This window comes from Mixophyes fleayi, chromosome 2 (assembly GCF_038048845.1).
Source record: "Mixophyes fleayi isolate aMixFle1 chromosome 2, aMixFle1.hap1, whole genome shotgun sequence".
Lineage (NCBI taxonomy): Eukaryota > Metazoa > Chordata > Amphibia > Anura > Limnodynastidae > Mixophyes > Mixophyes fleayi.
Genome location: NC_134403.1, coordinates 18414917 through 18435549, shown reverse-complemented (window position 1 = coordinate 18435549; position 20633 = coordinate 18414917). Strand labels below are relative to the sequence as shown.

The window sequence follows — 20633 nt, the reverse complement described above, 5'->3', positions numbered from 1 at the left end:
GCAAGTAACCCAACCCAAGGTAGCACACTATGGGACCGGCCCAGCCAGCCCCTATATAGGTGTGAATCTGTGTGTGTCACACAGACACGCCCGAATATATACTGAGTTCTCACAGACACACCCAGATCCACACTAAGGTCACACAGACACACCGAATATATACTGAGTTCTCACAGACACACCCAGATCCACACTAAGGTCACACAGACACACCCAGATCCACACTAGGGTCACACAGACACACCCGGATTCACACTAAGTTCACACAGACACACCCGGATCCACACTAAGGTCACACAGACACACGCAGATCCACACTAAGGTCACAAAGACACACCCGGATTCACACTAAGATAACACAGACACACCCGGATCCACACTAAGTTCACTCAGAGACACCCAGATCCACACTAAGGTCACACAGACACACGCAGATCCACACTAAGGTCACACAGACACACCCGGATCCACACTAAGGTCACACAGACACACCCAGATCCACACTAAGGTCACACAGACACACCCAGATCCACACTAAGGTCACACAGACACACCCAGATCCACACTAAGATCACACAGACACACCTGATTCCACACTAAGGTCACACAGACACACCGAGATCCACACTAAGATCACACAGACACACCCGGATCCACACTAAGGTCACACAGACACACCCGGATCCACACTAAGTTCACTCAGAGACACCCGGATCCACACTAAGGTCACACAGACACACCCAGATCCACACTAAGGTCACACAGACACACCCGGATCCACATTAAGGTCACACAGACACACCTGATTCCACACTAAGGTCACACAGACACACCCAGATCCACACTAAGATCACACAAACGCACCTGATTCCACACTAAGGTCACACAGACACACCCAGATCCACACTAAGATCACACAGACACACCCGGATCCACACTAAGGTCACGCAGACACACCCGGATCCACACTAAGGTCACACAGATACACCCAGATCCACACTAAGGTCACACAGACACACCCAGATCCACACTAAGGTCACACAGACACACCCGGATCCACACTAGGGTTACACAGACACACCCAGATCCACACTAAGGTCACACAGCCACACTCGGATCCACACTAAGGTCACACAGACACACCCGGATCCACACTAAGTTCACTCAGAGACACCCAGATCCACACTAAGATCACACAGACACACCCAGATCCACACTAAGGTCACACAGACACACCCGGATCCACACTAGGGTCACACAGACACACCCGGATCCACACTAAAGACACACAGACACACACAGATCCACACTAAGGTCACACAGACACACCCAGATCCACACTAAGATCACACAGACACACCCGGATCCACACTAAGGTCACACAGACACACTCGGATCCACACTAAGGTCACACAGACACACCCGGATCCACACTAAGGTCACACAGACACACCCAGATCCACACTAAGGTCACACAGCCACACTCGGATCCACACTAAGGTCACACAGACACACCCGGATCCACACTAAGTTCACTCAGAGACACCCAGATCCACACTAAGGTCACACAGACACACCCGGATCCACACTAAGGTCACACAGCCACATCCATATCCACACTAAGGTCACACAGACACACCCAGATCCACACTAAGATCACACAGACACACCCGGATCCACACTAAGGTCACACAGACACACCCGGATCCACACTAAGTTCACTCAGAGACACCCGGATCCACACTAAGGTCACACAGACACACCCAGATCCACACTAAGGTCACACAGACACACCCGGATCCACACTAAGGTCACACAGACACACCTGATTCCACACTAAGGTCACACAGACACACCCAGATCCACACTAAGATCACACAAACGCACCTGATTCCACACTAAGGTCACACAGACACACCCAGATCCACACTAAGATCACACAGACACACCCGGATCCACACTAAGGTCACGCAGACACACCCAGATCCACACTAAGGTCACGCAGATACACCCAGATCCACACTAAGGTCACACAGACACACCCGGATCCACACTAGGGTTACACAGACACACCCGGATCCACACTAAGGTCACACAGACACACACAGATCCACACTAAGGTCACACAGACACACCCAGATCCACACTAAGATCACACAGACACACCCGGATCCACACTAAGGTCACACAGACACACCCGGATCCATACTAAGGTCACACAGATACACCCAGATCCACACTAAGGTCACACAGACACACCCAGATCCACACTAAGGTCACACAGACACACCCGGATCCACACTAGGGTTACACAGACACACCCAGATCCACACTAAGGTCACACAGCCACACTCGGATCCACACTAAGGTCACACAGACACACCCGGATCCACACTAAGTTCACTCAGAGACACCCAGATCCACACTAAGATCACACAGACACACCCAGATCCACACTAAGGTCACACAGACACACCCGGATCCACACTAGGGTCACACAGACACACCCGGATCCACACTAAAGTCACACAGACACACACAGATCCACACTAAGGTCACACAGACACACCCAGATCCACACTAAGATCACACAGACACACCCGGATCCACACTAAGGTCACACAGACACACCCGGATCCACACTAAGGTCACACAGACACACCCGAATCCACACTAAGGTCACACAGACACACCCAGATCCACACTAAGGTCACACAGCCACACTCGGATCCACACTAAGGTCACACAGACACACCCGGATCCACACTAAGTTCACTCAGAGACACCCAGATCCACACTAAGGTCACACAGACACACCCGGATCCACACTAAGGTCACACAGCCACATCCATATCCACACTAAGGTCACACAGACACACCCAGATCCACACTAAGATCACACAGACACACCCGGATCCACACTAAGGTCACACAGACACACCCGGATCCACACTAAGTTCACTCAGAGACACCCGGATCCACACTAAGGTCACACAGACACACCCAGATCCACACTAAGGTCACACAGACACACCCGGATCCACACTAAGGTCACACAGACACACCTGATTCCACACTAAGGTCACACAGACACACCCAGATCCACACTAAGATCACACAAACGCACCTGATTCCACACTAAGGTCACACAGACACACCCAGATCCACACTAAGATCACACAGACACACCCGGATCCACACTAAGGTCACGCAGACACACCCAGATCCACACTAAGGTCACGCAGATACACCCAGATCCACACTAAGGTCACGCAGATACACCCAGATCCACACTAAGGTCACACAGACACACCCAGATCCACACTAAGGTCACACAGACACACCCGGATCCACACTAGGGTTACACAGACACACCCGGATCCACACTAAGGTCACACAGACACACACAGATCCACACTAAGGTCACACAGACACACCCAGATCCACACTAAGATCACACAGACACACCCGGATCCACACTAAGGTCACACAGACACACCCGGATCCACACTAAGGTCACACAGACACACCCGGATCCACACTAAGGTCACACAGACACACCCAGATCCACACTAAGGTCACACAGCCACACTCGGATCCACACTAAGGTCACACAGACACACCCGGATCCACACTAAGTTCACTCAGAGACACCCAGATCCACACTAAGATCACACAGACACACCCAGATCCACACTAAGGTCACACAGACACACCCGGATCCACACTAGGGTCACACAGACACACCCGGATCCACACTAAAGTCACACAGACACACACAGATCCACACTAAGGTCACACAGACACACCCAGATCCACACTAAGATCACACAGACACACCCGGATCCACACTAAGGTCACACAGACACACCCGGATCCACACTAAGGTCACACAGACACAGCCGGATCCACACTAAGGTCACACAGACACACCCAGATCCACACTAAGGTCACACAGCCACACTCGGATCCACACTAAGGTCACACAGACACACCCGGATCCACACTAAGTTCACTCAGAGACACCCAGATCCACACTAAGGTCACACAGACACACCCGGATCCACACTAAGGTCACACAGCCACATCCATATCCACACTAAGGTCACACAGACACACCCAGATCCACACTAAGATCACACAGACACACCCGGACCCACACTAAGGTCACACAGACACACCCAGATCCACACTAAGATCACACAGACACAAACGGATCCACACTAAGGTCACACAGACACACCCAGATCCACACTAAGGTCACACAGATACACCCAGATCCACACTAAGGTCACACAGACACACCCAGATCCACACTAAGGTCACATAGACACACCCGGATCCACACTAAGGTCACACAGATACACCCAGATCCACACTAGGGTCACACAGACACCCTCGGATCCACACTAAGGTCACACAGACACACACAGATCCACAATAAGGTCACACAGACACACCCAGATCCACACTAAGATCACACAGACACACCCAGATCCACACTAAGATCACACAGACACACCCGGATCCACACTAAGGTCACACAGACACACTCGGATCCACACTAAGGTCACACAGACACACCCGGATCCACACTAAGGTCACACAGACACACCCAGATCCACACTAAGGTCACACAGCCACACTCGGATCCACACTAAGGTCACACAGACACACCCAGATCCACACTAAGATCACACAGACACACCCGGAGCCACACTAAGGTCACACAGACACACCCGGATCCACACTAAGGTCACACAGACACACCCAGATCCACACTAAGGTCACACAGACACACCCAGATCCACACTAAGATTACACAGACACACCCGGATCCACACTAAGATCACACAGACACACCCAGATCCACGCTAAGGTCACACAGACACACCCAGATCCACACTAAGGTCACACAGACACACCCATATCCACACTAAGGTCACACAGACACACCCAGATCCACATTAAGATCACACAGACACACCCGGACCCACACTAAGGTCACACAGACACACCCAGATCCACACTAAGGTCACACAGACACACCCAGATCCACACTAAGATTACACAGACACACCCGGATGCACACTAAGATCACACAGACACACCCAGATCCACGCTAAGGTCACACAGACACACCCAGATCCACACTAAGGTCACACAGACACACCCAGATCCACACTAAGATCACACAGACACACCTGATTCCACACTAAGGTCACACAGACACACCCAGATCCACACTAAGATCACACAGACACACCCGGATCCACACTAAGGTCACACAGACACACCCGGATCCACACTAAGTTCACTCAGAGACACCCGGATCCACACTAAGGTCACACAGACACACCCAGATCCACACTAAGGTCACACAGACACACCCGGATCCACACTAAGGTCACACAGACACACCTGATTCCACACTAAGGTCACACAGACACACCCAGATCCACACTAAGATCCCACAAACGCACCTGATTCCACACTAAGGTCACGCAGACACACCCAGATCCACACTAAGGTCACGCAGATACACCCAGATCCACACTAAGATTACACAGACACACCCGGATCCTCACTAAGGGCACACAGACACACCCAGATCCACACTAAGATCACACAGACACACCCGGATCCACACTAAGGTCACGCAGACACACCCAGATCCACACTAAGGTCACACAGATACACCCAGATCCACACTAAGGTCACACAGACACACCCAGATCCACACTAAGGTCACACAGACACACCCGGATCCACACTAGGGTCACACAGACACACCCGGATCCACACTAAGGTCACACAGACACACACAGATCCACACTAAGATCACACAGACACACCCAGATCCACACTAAGATCACACAGACACACCTGATTCCACACTAAGGTCACACAGACACACCCAGATCCACACTAAGATCACACAAACGCACCTGATTCCACACTAAGGTCACACAGACACACCCAGATCCACACTAAGATCACACAGACACACCCGGATCCACACTAAGGTCACGCAGACACACCCAGATCCACACTAAGGTCACACAGATACACCCAGATCCACACTAAGGTCACACAGACACACCCAGATCCACACTAAGGTCACACAGACACACCCGGATCCACACTAGGGTCACACAGACACACCCGGATCCACACTAAGGTCACACAGACACACACAGATCCACACTAAGTTCACACAGACACACCCAGATCCACACTAAGATCACACAGACACACCCGGATCCACACTAAGGTCACACAGACACACCCGGATCCACACTAAGGTCACACAGACACACCCGGATCCACACTAAGGTCACACAGACACACCCAGATCCACACTAAGGTCACACAGACACACCCAGATCCACACTAAGATCACACAGACACACCCGGATCCACACTAAGGTCACACAGACACACCCGGATCCACACTAAGGTCACACAGACACACCCGGATCCACACTAAGGTCACACAGACACACCCAGATCCACACTAAGGTCACACAGCCACATTCGGATCCACACTAAGGTCACACAGACACACCCGGATCCACACTAAGGTCACACAGACACACCCAGATCCACACTAAGGTCACACAGACACACCCGGATCCACACTAAGGTCACACAGCCACATCCATATCCACACTAAGGTCACACAGACACACCCAGATCCACACTAAGATCACACAGACACACCCGGACCCACACTAAGGTCACACAGACATACCCGGATCCACACTAAGATCACACAGACACACCCGGATCCACACTAAGGTCACACAGACACACCCAGATCCACACTAAGGTCACACAGATACACACAGATCCACACTAAGGTCAAACAGACACACCCAGATCCACACTAAGGTCACACAGACACACCCGGATCCACACTAAGGTCACACAGATACACCCAGATCCACACTAAGGTCACACAGACACACCCGGATCCACACTAAGGTCACACAGACACACCCGGATCCACACTAGGGTCACACAGACACACCCGGATCCACACTAAGGTCACACAGACACACACAGATCCACACTAAGGTCACACAGACACACCCAGATCCACACTAAGATCACACAGACACACCCGGATCCACACTAAGGTCACACAGACACACACAGATCCACACTAAGTTCACACAGACACACCCAGATCCACACTAAGATCACACAGACACACCCGGATCCACACTAAGGTCACACAGACACACCCGGATCCACACTAAGGTCACACAGACACACCCGGATCCACACTAAGGTCACACAGACACACCCAGATCCACACTAAGGTCACACAGACACACCCAGATCCACACTAAGATCACACAGACACACCCGGATCCACACTAAGGTCACACAGACACACCCGGATCCACACTAAGGTCACACAGACACACCCGGATCCACACTAAGGTCACACAGACACACCCAGATCCACACTAAGGTCACACAGCCACATTCGGATCCACACTAAGGTCACACAGACACACCCGGATCCACACTAAGGTCACACAGACACACCCAGATCCACACTAAGGTCACACAGACACACCCGGATCCACACTAAGGTCACACAGCCACATCCATATCCACACTAAGGTCACACAGACACACCCAGATCCACACTAAGATCACACAGACACACCCGGACCCACACTAAGGTCACACAGACATACCCGGATCCACACTAAGATCACACAGACACACCCGGATCCACACTAAGGTCACACAGACACACCCAGATCCACACTAAGGTCACACAGATACACACAGATCCACACTAAGGTCAAACAGACACACCCAGATCCACACTAAGGTCACACAGACACACCCGGATCCACACTAAGGTCACACAGATACACCCAGATCCACACTAAGGTCACACAGACACACCCGGATCCACACTAAGGTCACACAGACACACCCGGATCCACACTATGGTCACACAGACACACCCGGATCCACACTAAGGTCACACAGACACACACAGATCCACACTAAGGTCACACAGACACACCCAGATCCACACTAAGATCACACAGACACACCCGGATCCACACTAAGGTCACACAGACACACCCGGATCCACACTAAGGTCACACAGACACACCCGGATCCACACTAAGGTCACACAGACACACCCAGATCCACACTAAGGTCACACAGCCACACTCGGATCCACACTAAGGTCACACAGACACACCCGGATCCACACTAAGTTCACTCAGAGACACCCAGATCCACACTAAGATCACACAGACACACCCGGAGCCACACTAAGGTCACACAGACACACCCGGATCCACACTAAGGTCACACAGCCACATCCATATCCACAGTAAGGTCACACAGACACACCCAGATCCACACTAAGATCACACAGACACACCCGGACCCACACTAAGGTCACACAGACACACCCAGATCCACACTAAGGTCACACAGACACACTCAGATCCACACTAAGATTACACAGACACACCCGGATCCACACTAAGGTCACACAGACACACCCAGATCCACACTAAGATCACACAGACACACCCAGATCCACACTAAGATCACACAGACACACCCGGATCCACACTAAGGTCACACAGACACACCCGGATCCACACTAAGGTCACACAGATACACCCAGATCCACACTAAGGTCACACAGACACACCCGGATCCACACTAAGGTCACACAGACACACCCGGATCCACACTAGGGTCACACAGACACACCCGGATCCACACTAAGGTCACACAGACACACACAGATCCACACTAAGGTCACACAGACACACCCAGATCCACACTAAGATCACACAGACACACCCGGATCCACACTAAGGTCACACAGACACACCCGGATCCACACTAAGGTCACACAGACACACCCGGATCCACACTAAGGTCACACAGACACACCCAGATCCACACTAAGGTCACACAGCCACACTCGGATCCACACTAAGGTCACACAGACACACCCGGATCCACACTAAGTTCACTCAGAGACACCCAGATCCACACTAAGATCACACAGACACACCCGGAGCCACACTAAGGTCACACAGACACACCCGGATCCACACTAAGGTCACACAGCCACATCCATACCCACACTAAGGTCACACAGACACACCCAGATCCACACTAAGATCACACAGACACACCCGGACTCACACTAAGGTCACACAGACACACCCAGATCCACACTAAGGTCACACAGACACACCCAGATCCACACTAAGATTACACAGACACACCCGGATCCACACTAAGGTCACACAGACACACCCAGATCCACACTAAGATCACACAGACACACCCAGATCCACGCTAAGGTCACACAGACACACCCAGATCCACACTAAGATTACACAGACACACCCGGATCCTCACTAAGGGCACACAGACACACCCAGATCCACACTAAGGTCACATAGATACACCCAGATCCACACAGATACACCCAAATCCACACTTAGTTCACACAGACACACCAGATTCACAATTAATTCATATTTTTGAGTCTGGCATTTTGTGTGAATTTAGTGTGGATCCCGGTTCTATCCTCCTCTGTTCTATAAAGCTCTAAAGCTCTATGGGCATAGGCGAACGCAGGATTTAGAAGGGGGGGTTTCCGCCCCGCCGGGAAAAAAAAATTGAGCGAGAGAGAGAGCTTGCAGCAGCTCCATTTCAGCGAGTCTGAATTCTACAGCAGCCACGGCGCTGTCAAGAAGCATCCGCGGCAGTGCTGTATTATACTACAATACAGCACTGCTGCGGACGTTTCTTTGACAGCGCCACGGCTGCTGTGGAGTACCAATGGTCCCCAGAAACCCCCCCTGCGTGCGCCACTGATGGGAGCATTATGGAAGGCTTTGCGTGATTCTACGTTAGAGGCGGCTGTTGAGGGGATCCCTCCTATTTTATATGGGATATGTGGGGGGCCAATAAAGAAGAGACTATCCTCTAATAAAATATACATTCTAACATATTATTTCTAGTTTAAAACATAAGGATAGAAATAACATGGACACTGCAGACAGCTACGTTCTATGGTAACTTTCCCTCTAGTGAATGTGTCACACAGAAGTGTTCTCCATTGTCTGCAGAGCACCAGTTCCTCATCTGTATAGCTACAATTACTGGGCACCTTCAGACATAATGAAGATGACAATCTGTGAAGAGCGATGACTTTAAGATTGGTTATAAACAATTTTTCAAACGTTTTGATCTCCGGTGAGTAATGACTTAGCTCTGATAGATTATTATCTGGGTAATTGAATGAGTGGGATGGTAATTAATAGGTTTGATATGAATTGGTGGATGATTGTATCAGAATTATGGTGCAACCGGAACTGATTTATAAAAAGGCCTGAAGACCAAAAGCTGGTATTATATAACAGGTCATTATATATAAAGGGTCCCTGCACTTATTACATCAGAAATTCAGCCCTGGAAGTAATCAGTAAGTGAAGGTGGGACCAGATAAGTGAGTGGCTTATCCAGTAAATATGAGAGTAAATACAAATAGTGTTATAAAGTATATAAACTAAATAGACCTGGGAATGGCCTATTCAGTAGGTGAATTAGAAGAAGAAGCGGCTTAGCAAAAAAAGTAAGCCTGTAACCAGAAATGGGAGTGGCTTAGCAAGAAAGTGGGAGTGTCATAATAAGAGGGAGTGGCTTAGTAAATAATTTGGGTTCTAACCAGAAGAATGATTGTTTTACTAAGTAGGGATGTAACTAGAGCAGAGTGGTCGGGTTTATCTCTATGCCACATTTTCATTATAATCCCATTACTGTTGCAGAAGACTGAGAGCCCATGACCTGTACACATCACCCCCTCAGCTTGTTTCTCCGCACTGGACAACGTTTCCTCCATCTGCTTTACATCAGCGCTTCTGTATCAGTAATCCATAATACAGCAACTACTGGCAAACACAAGGCTCCATATATGTAACGTACCAATCTAAGGAAGCCCTAGAGGCTCAAATACCACACTGGAGATATCAGGTACAGAAGCTATAGAAGGGGGGGGGGGGGGGGGGGTAAGCAACAAAACCCAACTGTACGAGCTACATTCACTTGTATGAGACAGAGGAACTGGTGCTTCACAGGACACGTGACTGAGGGGGATCAGTTTAAACAACGGAGACCTTTGCTTTACCTTTGCAGGAGGGGTAGATGATTGGCCGAAAGCACTGCTGGGATAGCCACAGAGAAGCTACAGAGCGGAAGCACAGCAGAGAAGACAGGAGAGAGAGATACATGGAGACTGGTCAGTATGAGGATTAGCAGGACTGTAGTTACAAGCAGACAGCTGGTGGGCAGGCAGAGTGGGAGGGGCCTATTTAAAACACCTGTGCGCCAATCACCCTGTTACCTGCGTACCTGATAGGGCACCGTCACTGTGCCCAGGGGCGCTGAGAGGGGCTGGGAGTAGATACAAGGTACTGGGGCCCAGGACTATGTAGTGGGAGGAGCCACCAACCTGGTGTGGGCCCGCCCCTTCAGTGGCCATGGAAGGGGCCCCAAGAAGTTGCTGTTCCGGAGCCTAAAATTTCTCTTAGAGGCGCTGAATGTGCCCAGCAGAGTTACCCGCACATCAGACACACGGTGCCTCATACCTCACTGGGTTCTAGTGAAACCGATAGACGGCGTTCTCGTTAATATTGGTTCAGCTCACAAAATGGCTGCCTTAGCGGCATGTAGGTGACAGGTTTGGCTCCCAGAGGGGCCAGCAACGGGCCCTACTCAGTGTGCCCTATCCACCATGACCTCTGAAGATTAAATAGTTAAAAGTAGTAGAAATTTATATATATATATATATATATATATATATATATATATATATATATATATATAGGGAGTAAGGTGGGAAAATGCAATATTCCATTTTATCCTGGGCTTCTTCTTCCAGTTTGCCCCAATCACGCTTACCACAGCTTACTGTCAATGACTATACAGCTGCTGCTATGGGTCAAGAAGCTGAATAGGCAAAAGACATGGGGTGCGTTCAACTGGTAGTTCAGCTACTAGTAAGCTTTGTTACTAAGCCTTCTGCCCTTGTTAGTAGGTGAGCGGCTCAGATGTTATTCACTTGAATTATATTATCTTTTTGAAATTACACCATTTGCTTAGCGAACCAGACAATACCCAAATTTATGCAGAACAGATGGTGGGCCTGGTCCATCTCTGGACGTCAGTCCATCTGTGCGGTGTGTCTGGCGTGCTCTGCGCATGCGCCAGAACAGGACCAGCGGAAACAGCTGCAGGCAATTCATGTCTGAACGCAACTGACACTTGCGACTGCCTAAGACTTGAAGGGCGTAACGGGGGGAGGAAAGGGGCGGATGGACATAGGTAATGTACAGTAAGGGGCGTGCCGAGGGCGCGCCAACGCAGACACAGGCGATTAAAGTTCTGAGTTACTCTTAAGAGCGTCATTTGTTATGATACTGCTAAAAACAAAACAAATGAATTGTATATAGAGTACATATTAGGAACATCCTGATTTATGCATTTATTGTAAAAAAAAATGATATTTAAATAATTTAAAACACATATTTTTTATGATTGATCATAGTATGAGTTGTTAATTTATTTTATAACTTATTTTTTTGCATGTGTTCTCATGGGACTTTATATTGCACATGTATGTGCGTATCCTGTGTTCTACATACGGCAAGTACCGTATTTCCAGGGCACACTTAGACCCAGATTCAAACGGAAACGTATCTTGAGATCCGCTTGGACATACGCTCAAGTTGTGCGCAGGTTTCATCCAAACATGAATCAGGCCCATAATCTCTAAATGGCGCTGTTCTAGAATTAAGAGACCAAGGGGTAAATGTATCAATCTGCGGGTTCTTCAACACCCGCGTGTTCAGCCTCTTCCGCGATTAAATTTCAAGCGGCGCTGCATTGTAAAGAGAAGTTAACCCTTTACAATGCAGCGCCACTTGAAATTTAATTGCGGAAGAGGCTGAACACGCGGGTGTTGAAGAACCCGCATATTGATACATTTACCCCCAAATGGGGCATTTATCAGTGTAATTCTCTGTATATAAATACCACTATCCGCTTGTTCATATATTTGATCACGAATTCCTTCCTGTTTATCATATAGATACTTGAAGTCACCAAGGGTTTCTATGACCATATTAAAGCACGAGACCGGAGGCCGTTACATACAAGTCACAGAAATCTAAGGTGACTTCTAACAGCCATTATTATTTACGACATTAGATGAATTATTCCTTATAATACACAAGTTGTCCTAATGAGCGCTGAAGTGATGATATCAGAACACACCGATTATAAGCAATGACATCACAACTCAACACTTATACAGATATTTACAGGAGTTTATGTAAATATGAGCTTATATGACATATGATGTGTATTAGATTAGGAGTATTTACCATGGCCACGTCGGCCTGAAAGATCTGCTTGATGAATTTATTCTTAGAGGAGTGAACCAGTTGTATGATATCACCGTGGAGGGTGTCCCGGTTCTTCTCAAGGAACCCTGCAAGGAGAGCAGATCGAGTGAATGGAGACTGCGGTCAACACCTACTTGCTGATTAGCATACTAGATGGACTGATTAGCATACTAGATGGGCTAATTAGCATACAAGATGGGCTGATTAGCATACTAGATGGACTGATTAGTATACTAGATGGGCTGATTAGCATACTAGATGGACTGATTAGTATACTAGATGGGCTGATTAGCATACTAGATGGGCTGATTAGCCTACTAGATGGACTGATTAGTATACTAGATGGGCTGATTAGCATACTAGATGGACTGATTAGTATACTAGATGGGCTGATTAGCATACTAGATGGGCTGATTAGCATACTAGATGGACTGATTAGTATACTAGATGGGCTGATTAGCATACTAGATGGGCTGATTAGCATACTAGATGGACTGATTAGTATACTAGATGGGCTGATTAGCATACAAGATGAGCTGATTAGCATACTAGATTGGCTGATTAGCATACTATATATATATGCTGATTAGCATACTAGATGGGCTGATTAGCATACTAGATGGGCTGATTAGCATACTATATATATGCTGATTAGCATACTGGATGGGCTGATTAGCATACTAGATGGGATGATTAGCATACTAGATGGACTGATTAGCATACTAGATAGGCTGATTAGTATACTAGATAAGCTGATTAGTATACTAGATGGGCTGATTAGTATGCTAGATGGGCTGATTAGCATACTAGATGGGCTGATTAGCATACTACATGGGCTGATTAGCATATTAGATGGGCCGATTAGCATATTAGATAGGCTGATTAGCATACTAGATGAACTGATTAGCTGACTAGATGGGCTGATTAGCATACTAGATGGGACAATTAGCATACTAGATGGACTGATTAGCATACTAGATAGGCTGATTAGTATACTAGATAAGCTGATTAGTATACTAGATGGGCTGATTAGTATGCTAGATGGGCTGATTAGCATACTAGATGGGCTGATTAGCATACTACATGGGCTGATTAGCATATTAGATGGGCTGATTAGCATACTAGATGGGCTAATTAGCATACTAGATGGACTGATTAGCCTACTAGATGGACTGATTAGTATACTAGATGGGCTGATTAGCATACTAGATGGACTGATTAGTATACTAGATGGGCTGATTAGCATACTAGATGGGCTGATTAGCATACTAGATGGACTGATTAGTATACTAGATGGGCTGATTAGCATACTAGATGGGCTGATTAGCATACTAGATGGACTGATTAGTATACTAGATGGGCTGATTAGCATACAAGATGAGCTGATTAGCATACTAGATGGGCTGATTAGCATACTATATATATGCTGATTAGCATACTAGATGGGCTGATTAGCATACTAGATGGGCTGATTAGCATACTATATATATGCTGATTAGCATACTGGATGGGCTGATTAGCATACTAGATGGGATGATTAGCATACTAGATGGACTGATTAGCATACTAGATAGGCTGATTAGTATACTAGATAAGCTGATTAGTATACTAGATGGGCTGATTAGTATGCTAGATGGGCTGATTAGCATACTAGATGGGCTGATTAGCATACTACATGGGCTGATTAGCATATTAGATGGGCCGATTAGCATATTAGATAGGCTGATTAGCATACTAGATGAACTGATTAGCTGACTAGATGGGCTGATTAGCATACTAGATGGGACAATTAGCATACTAGATGGACTGATTAGCATACTAGATAGGCTGATTAGTATACTAGATAAGCTGATTAGTATACTAGATGGGCTGATTAGTATGCTAGATGGGCTGATTAGCATACTAGATGGGCTGATTAGCATACTACATGGGCTGATTAGCATATTAGATGGGCTGATTAGCATACTAGATGAGCTGGTTAGCATACTAGATGGGCTGATTAGCATACTAGATGGGCTGATAAGCATATTAGATTGGCTGATTAGCATACTAGATGAGCTGTTTAGCATACTAGATGGGCTGGTTAGCATACTAGATGGGCTGATTAGCATATTAGATGGGCTGATTAGTATACTAGATGGGCTGATTAGTCTACTAGTTGATGAACAGGTTGGACTCTTTCCTCAGGATCAACTGAGGTGAAGGGTTTTTATTTTTACAATTTAATCTTGTGTAGTTAATTAAACCCCCACTGTCCCTGGAGAACGGTCCTCTATAACTTTCGGTAGGAGAACTGCCCTTAAGTCCACCAAACCAATCACCCACACACAATGGAGGTGTTACATTTTGGATAGTCCGTAGACGTCCTCAGGACTTATATAAACCAGCTGCCTACATGGGGAGATTGTCTCACCTTTGGTTTCATAGTAGACGATGCCGGCAAAGTGACTGATCCCAAATTGCGTCTCGTAGTTATTTTTCGGCGGGATGTAAAAGGTGTTCAGCTTATGCTGGTTGTTCAGTTTATTCAGCATGGTGGTGTCTGTACCCTGGGGTATCACAAACACGTATTAGCAAGTCATTTAAAATAAAATAATAAGCATTGAATAAACATGCTTCTAACCTATCTACTTGAGCCTGAGATTTCAGCTGAGATGTATGAAATCCGTTTGAAAAGATAATAGTCTGATATCTGATATCCTCCTCCCTTCTCTATCCGCTGCAATGGAACTTAGCAAGCCGCCAAACTGGTAGATTTTTTTACATTGTTGAAACAGTTAAACATTAATTCTGCAAGAAAGGGCATTAAATTATTTAATTCTTTACACACAGGCACCGCACCGTCTGTGACTTTCCTGTGATAACGGACAAGCTCTCTTGCTCCTGCATAGCGCCCACAGTGAACGCTGTATTCACCCACCACAAGGCCAGGAACCAATCAGCATTGATATTGGCTCTGCCTCTGGGTTCCCTGGCTACACTGGGGCAGCATGGTGTCTTAGAGGTTAGCGCTTCTGCCTCACAGCACTGGGGTCATGAGTTCAATCCCGACCATGGCCTTATCTGTGAGGAGTTTGTATGTTCTCCCCGTGCTTGCATGTGTTTCCTCTGGGTGCTCCCGTTTCCTCCCACACTCCAAAAACATACTAGTAGGTTACTTGGCTGCTATCAAAATTGACCCTAGTCTATGTGTGTGTCTCTGTCTGTCTGTGTGTGTGTGTATGTTAGGGAATTTAGACTGTAAGTTCCAATGGGGCAGGGACTGATGTGAGTGAGTTCTCTGTACAGCTCTGCTGAATTAGTGGCGCTATATAAATAAATGCTGATGATGATGATGAATTAAGTCCATTTAGTTATAAAAAGTAAATGCACATTTACAAAAAGCTATGAATATTTCTACACAGCATTTTTTAAAGCTGAGGTGTCTCTTTTCTACAATTAGCTATAATTTATGTTCTTCATAATAATTTGCACAAACTGTAGTAAAAGACACAATATTAAAGAAGACCTTTCAGTTTTGTATTAAAACATTTTTCACATAGTAATATATGCTCCCTCTGCCTGTGAGAATAGCAGCACATACAGATGCCCAGACTCGGCTTGAGAGTCGGGCAGCGTGTTTCGGCATACCCACTCACAGATGGCAGTCACTCGCGAGGGGTAGAGGGTCTGTATGAAGGAAGTTGCTCTGTAGAAAGCATAACGCTGTACGATGCCCAACCCTCAAGCCGAGTTTAATTTATTTATAGTATATTATTACTATTATTATTATTATTATTATTATTATTATTATTATTATTAATAATAAGAAGTGTGTTAAGAGTTGTCTCTCATTTTCAGGTCTGTCCTGGGTAAGTCTGGGCATTTGTCCACAACACTCTGTTCTCTCATAGGGGGACGGACGAACTCTGGACGTTTCCACACAGATATAGCACAAAAGGCTGTACATGGAAAATGTTTTAACACAGAAGTGACAAGTGTACATTTTAAATAAAATTTAGCAATTTCCTGGCAGTGCCGTAACTACCGCCATACCCGCAATTTGCAGAGATGGTGACAGCATAAAACAGTGCACGCTGCCGTCACTAGACATCCCTGACTGTCAGTGGTATCATCATCATCAGCTATTTATATAGCGCCACTAATTCCACAGCGCTGTACAGAGAACTCACTCACATCAGTCCCTGCTCCATTGGAGCTTACAGTCTAAATTCCCTAACACACACACACACACAGACACACAGACTAGGGTCAATTTATATCAATTTACATGTGCGGAGGCGCATGACGCAGAGTTGAGTTCCCCCCTTATCCCGTTAGATCCTCAAACAGTGTTTTCACCTTTGGGAACTTGCTCTCCTCGTCTATGAGGGAGATGATGTTCATGGGTTTGATGGCGATCATGTCCAGGGCGTCCTGGTTGTCCGTGAACTCGATGTGCTGCCAGTTTATGTTTTCTAAGTTATATTCCTCCTGCTCCAGCTTAAACACGTGACGGACGAAGAATTGCTGCAGGTTCTCGTTGGCAAAGTTTATGCAAAGCTGCTCGAAGCTGCAACAGAGGAAGAGTTATTACATGACAGTGTAAGTGGCGGATTTATATAGTGCAGTTAGCCACGCCCCTATGATATCGCCTTAGGGATCGATGATCCCTATTTGCAGTGTTAGCTATGCTGCATTCTAGAACCACTGAATGCAGCTTAGACGGGTCATATAGGGAAATCTGCTGTGTTTAGGAGCCCAAATTCTGTTTCGAGACGGCGAAAACTCTTCCCCTCTTTAGTCAGTAGAGTTTTGTGTGGTCCCTCAGCAAGCCCCTATATACCATATAAGGTTAATTTACAAGGCACAAAATCTACATGTTGATGTGCATAAGGGCGCCTTTAAAGGCATTTCAAGGTTTACGCCCACTTCCCGTCCCCTTGGAACTGCCCAAAAAACTCTGTGCCTAAGTTTTCGGGTCGACCAATACACCTGAAGACTCTCATGGTGGAATGCGTGAAGCATCACATCAAAGTCCATCCTACTATCGTACTAACTGTCTTAGGACCAACCCTTTCTTTCATTGAAACATGTTTATTCCTTGTATACTGCTCAGGTTATCCTCGTTTATGTTTTATGTTAATTATCAGAGTGAGGAACATGACTTTTGTTACATGTTACTTTTATGTGCTTGAATGATAGGTTGCTGAAACTGCGCCTGGAAATGCACCCGTCTGTAATTGTGTAACTGCAAAGTGCAAAATGCGTCAGTTGATGAAAAATCCCTTTTTGCTGTGTGTTCAGTACAGGGAACACCCTCTAAATGCTCAATTATCTCAATAAACAAAGAAAAAAATCTCATTTTTGCACGTTGTGTGGAAAAGCAGAAGCTTACGCCCAATCCATAAACTCCCCCTTGCTCGTCCAACTCTACCTACCCCGATAGACATTTGGCCCGCACATCATGCTATTCCCCATAATAATGGACGCATTTGCACAAAAGAGGGCGCATGGTGTTCTATACCAGCGTTAGCGCTGCAAACTGTAAATATTGGGAGGCCCTTATATTGTATCATGGGGTCTGGGAGTATGGCATTATGTTCTGATCACGTCATGTACTGATGGAAATGAATCGTTCTTTAAACAGGGCATGCTGGAACTTGTAGTTCTATAACAGCTGGAGAGTCGCAAGCCTGCAGTACAATGTAATTATTCTGGAAGTCACGGAGAGGATTCCCCATCGCATGTGATGCCACCTCTCACTGCACTACTCTCCACGGAACTTAATACACAAATTAGAGTTCCGTAGCATTTGCTATTTAGTTACCTGTTTACAGTGAAGTTCTCAAAGCCAAATATATCCAACAGCCCGATGGATCTCCTGACCACCTTGGGCTCATGGGAGAGGGGTCTGTAAATAGCGGCATTGATCTTCTCAACGATCCACACAAACAGTCGTCCATATATTCCCTAAGGCATCAGAAACAACAAACCATGTACTTACTGGGGGGTCATTATCTTATGTTGTTCTGTACATGGTGCACTAAGTAAGAGCGCTAGAATGTACAGTATGTTGGTGAAAATAAAACCTCCATTGGTGATTTATCCTCCACTACTGAAGATTTTTTTCCCTATTCATTTGGTATCTCCAACAATAATTCACCATGAAACACAATTTGAAGTTGTATCAAATAAAAATTCAATAGAGTATTGTACCACTACCCTCTCCTTGGCACAAACAGGCATATCAGTGCAAATTTAACACTTGTGTGAAAGAAATAACTCACTGTTATATTAAAAAAAAAAGCTTTAAAAAATAAATTTAAATTTCCATATATGAAGCTGGAAGTTGGAAATACATAGTTCAGTCTTACTTTGATTTCCAACTATAGATTTGTTACAAAGTAAAGTATAAAGGGGTATTTACTCCCTCCTCTAATCCCAAGTGGTGCCCACACACGTTATATTGCTTCTCACAATGCGATGTATATTCAAAGAGGTCATACCATGATCACTAGATGTGTGTCAGACAAAAATCTTAAGTTTAATGCTCAGTACTAGAAACCAATCTGTCAAATTAATCAGATTTAGATTTTTCTGTATCAAATCATTCAATAAAAACATTGTTTGTAAAAACATCTTTCGATTCACAGAACTGAAGCATGCATGGATACCTGTAGAAAAAAGACTAAGAAGCTGATGATGTGGGCAAAAGAGTGAAATGGCAAAGCAAAGCAATCCTCAGAACACAGACTATGATGTAAGATAGAGACTCCCCACCCTGCTGGCTGGAGAACTGCAGTGTCAGCAAAGGAATCGGACAGATATCATGCTGTGTATAAACACATCAGTTATTTGAGGTTTATGGTTTAAGTCAGTAATACACAGAATTTCATACATAACAATGTCTAGTAATTAGTTTAATTGCTCTTTAACTACCTTAACAAAGGCGTCCCTCACATCCAGAGCCTGCTCCATGCTGAGAGGGGTGGACACGGTCTCCCCTCTGGTGATAATGGTTCGGCTTGTGAGGCAGTTCATCAGATCTTGGGGCTCCACCTATTAAAGGTAAAGGAGGGGACAATAAGGAGACAGTAGGAATACTAGGACAATAGCCCCCACCTCAGTCCTGCCAGCGAAGGTGGTCTCCGTGTGATTCATTAATAT

General features: G+C 46.4%; 1 protein-coding gene across 1 annotated transcript in view; it reads right to left on the bottom strand.

Annotated features, from left to right (window-relative positions):
- The window catches only part of MYO7A (myosin VIIA), a 129177-nt gene that overhangs the window by 62330 nt on the left and 46214 nt on the right, over window positions 1-20633 (bottom strand). Inside the window, exons 10-14 of the mRNA XM_075198591.1 lie at window positions 20406-20525; window positions 19294-19436; window positions 17826-18036; window positions 15898-16033; window positions 13464-13570 (exon numbers count right to left, since the gene is read on the bottom strand). Of these exons, the coding sequence (XP_075054692.1) occupies window positions 13464-13570; window positions 15898-16033; window positions 17826-18036; window positions 19294-19436; window positions 20406-20525 (717 nt within the window). The remainder of the gene's footprint in view (window positions 1-13463; window positions 13571-15897; window positions 16034-17825; window positions 18037-19293; window positions 19437-20405; window positions 20526-20633) is intronic.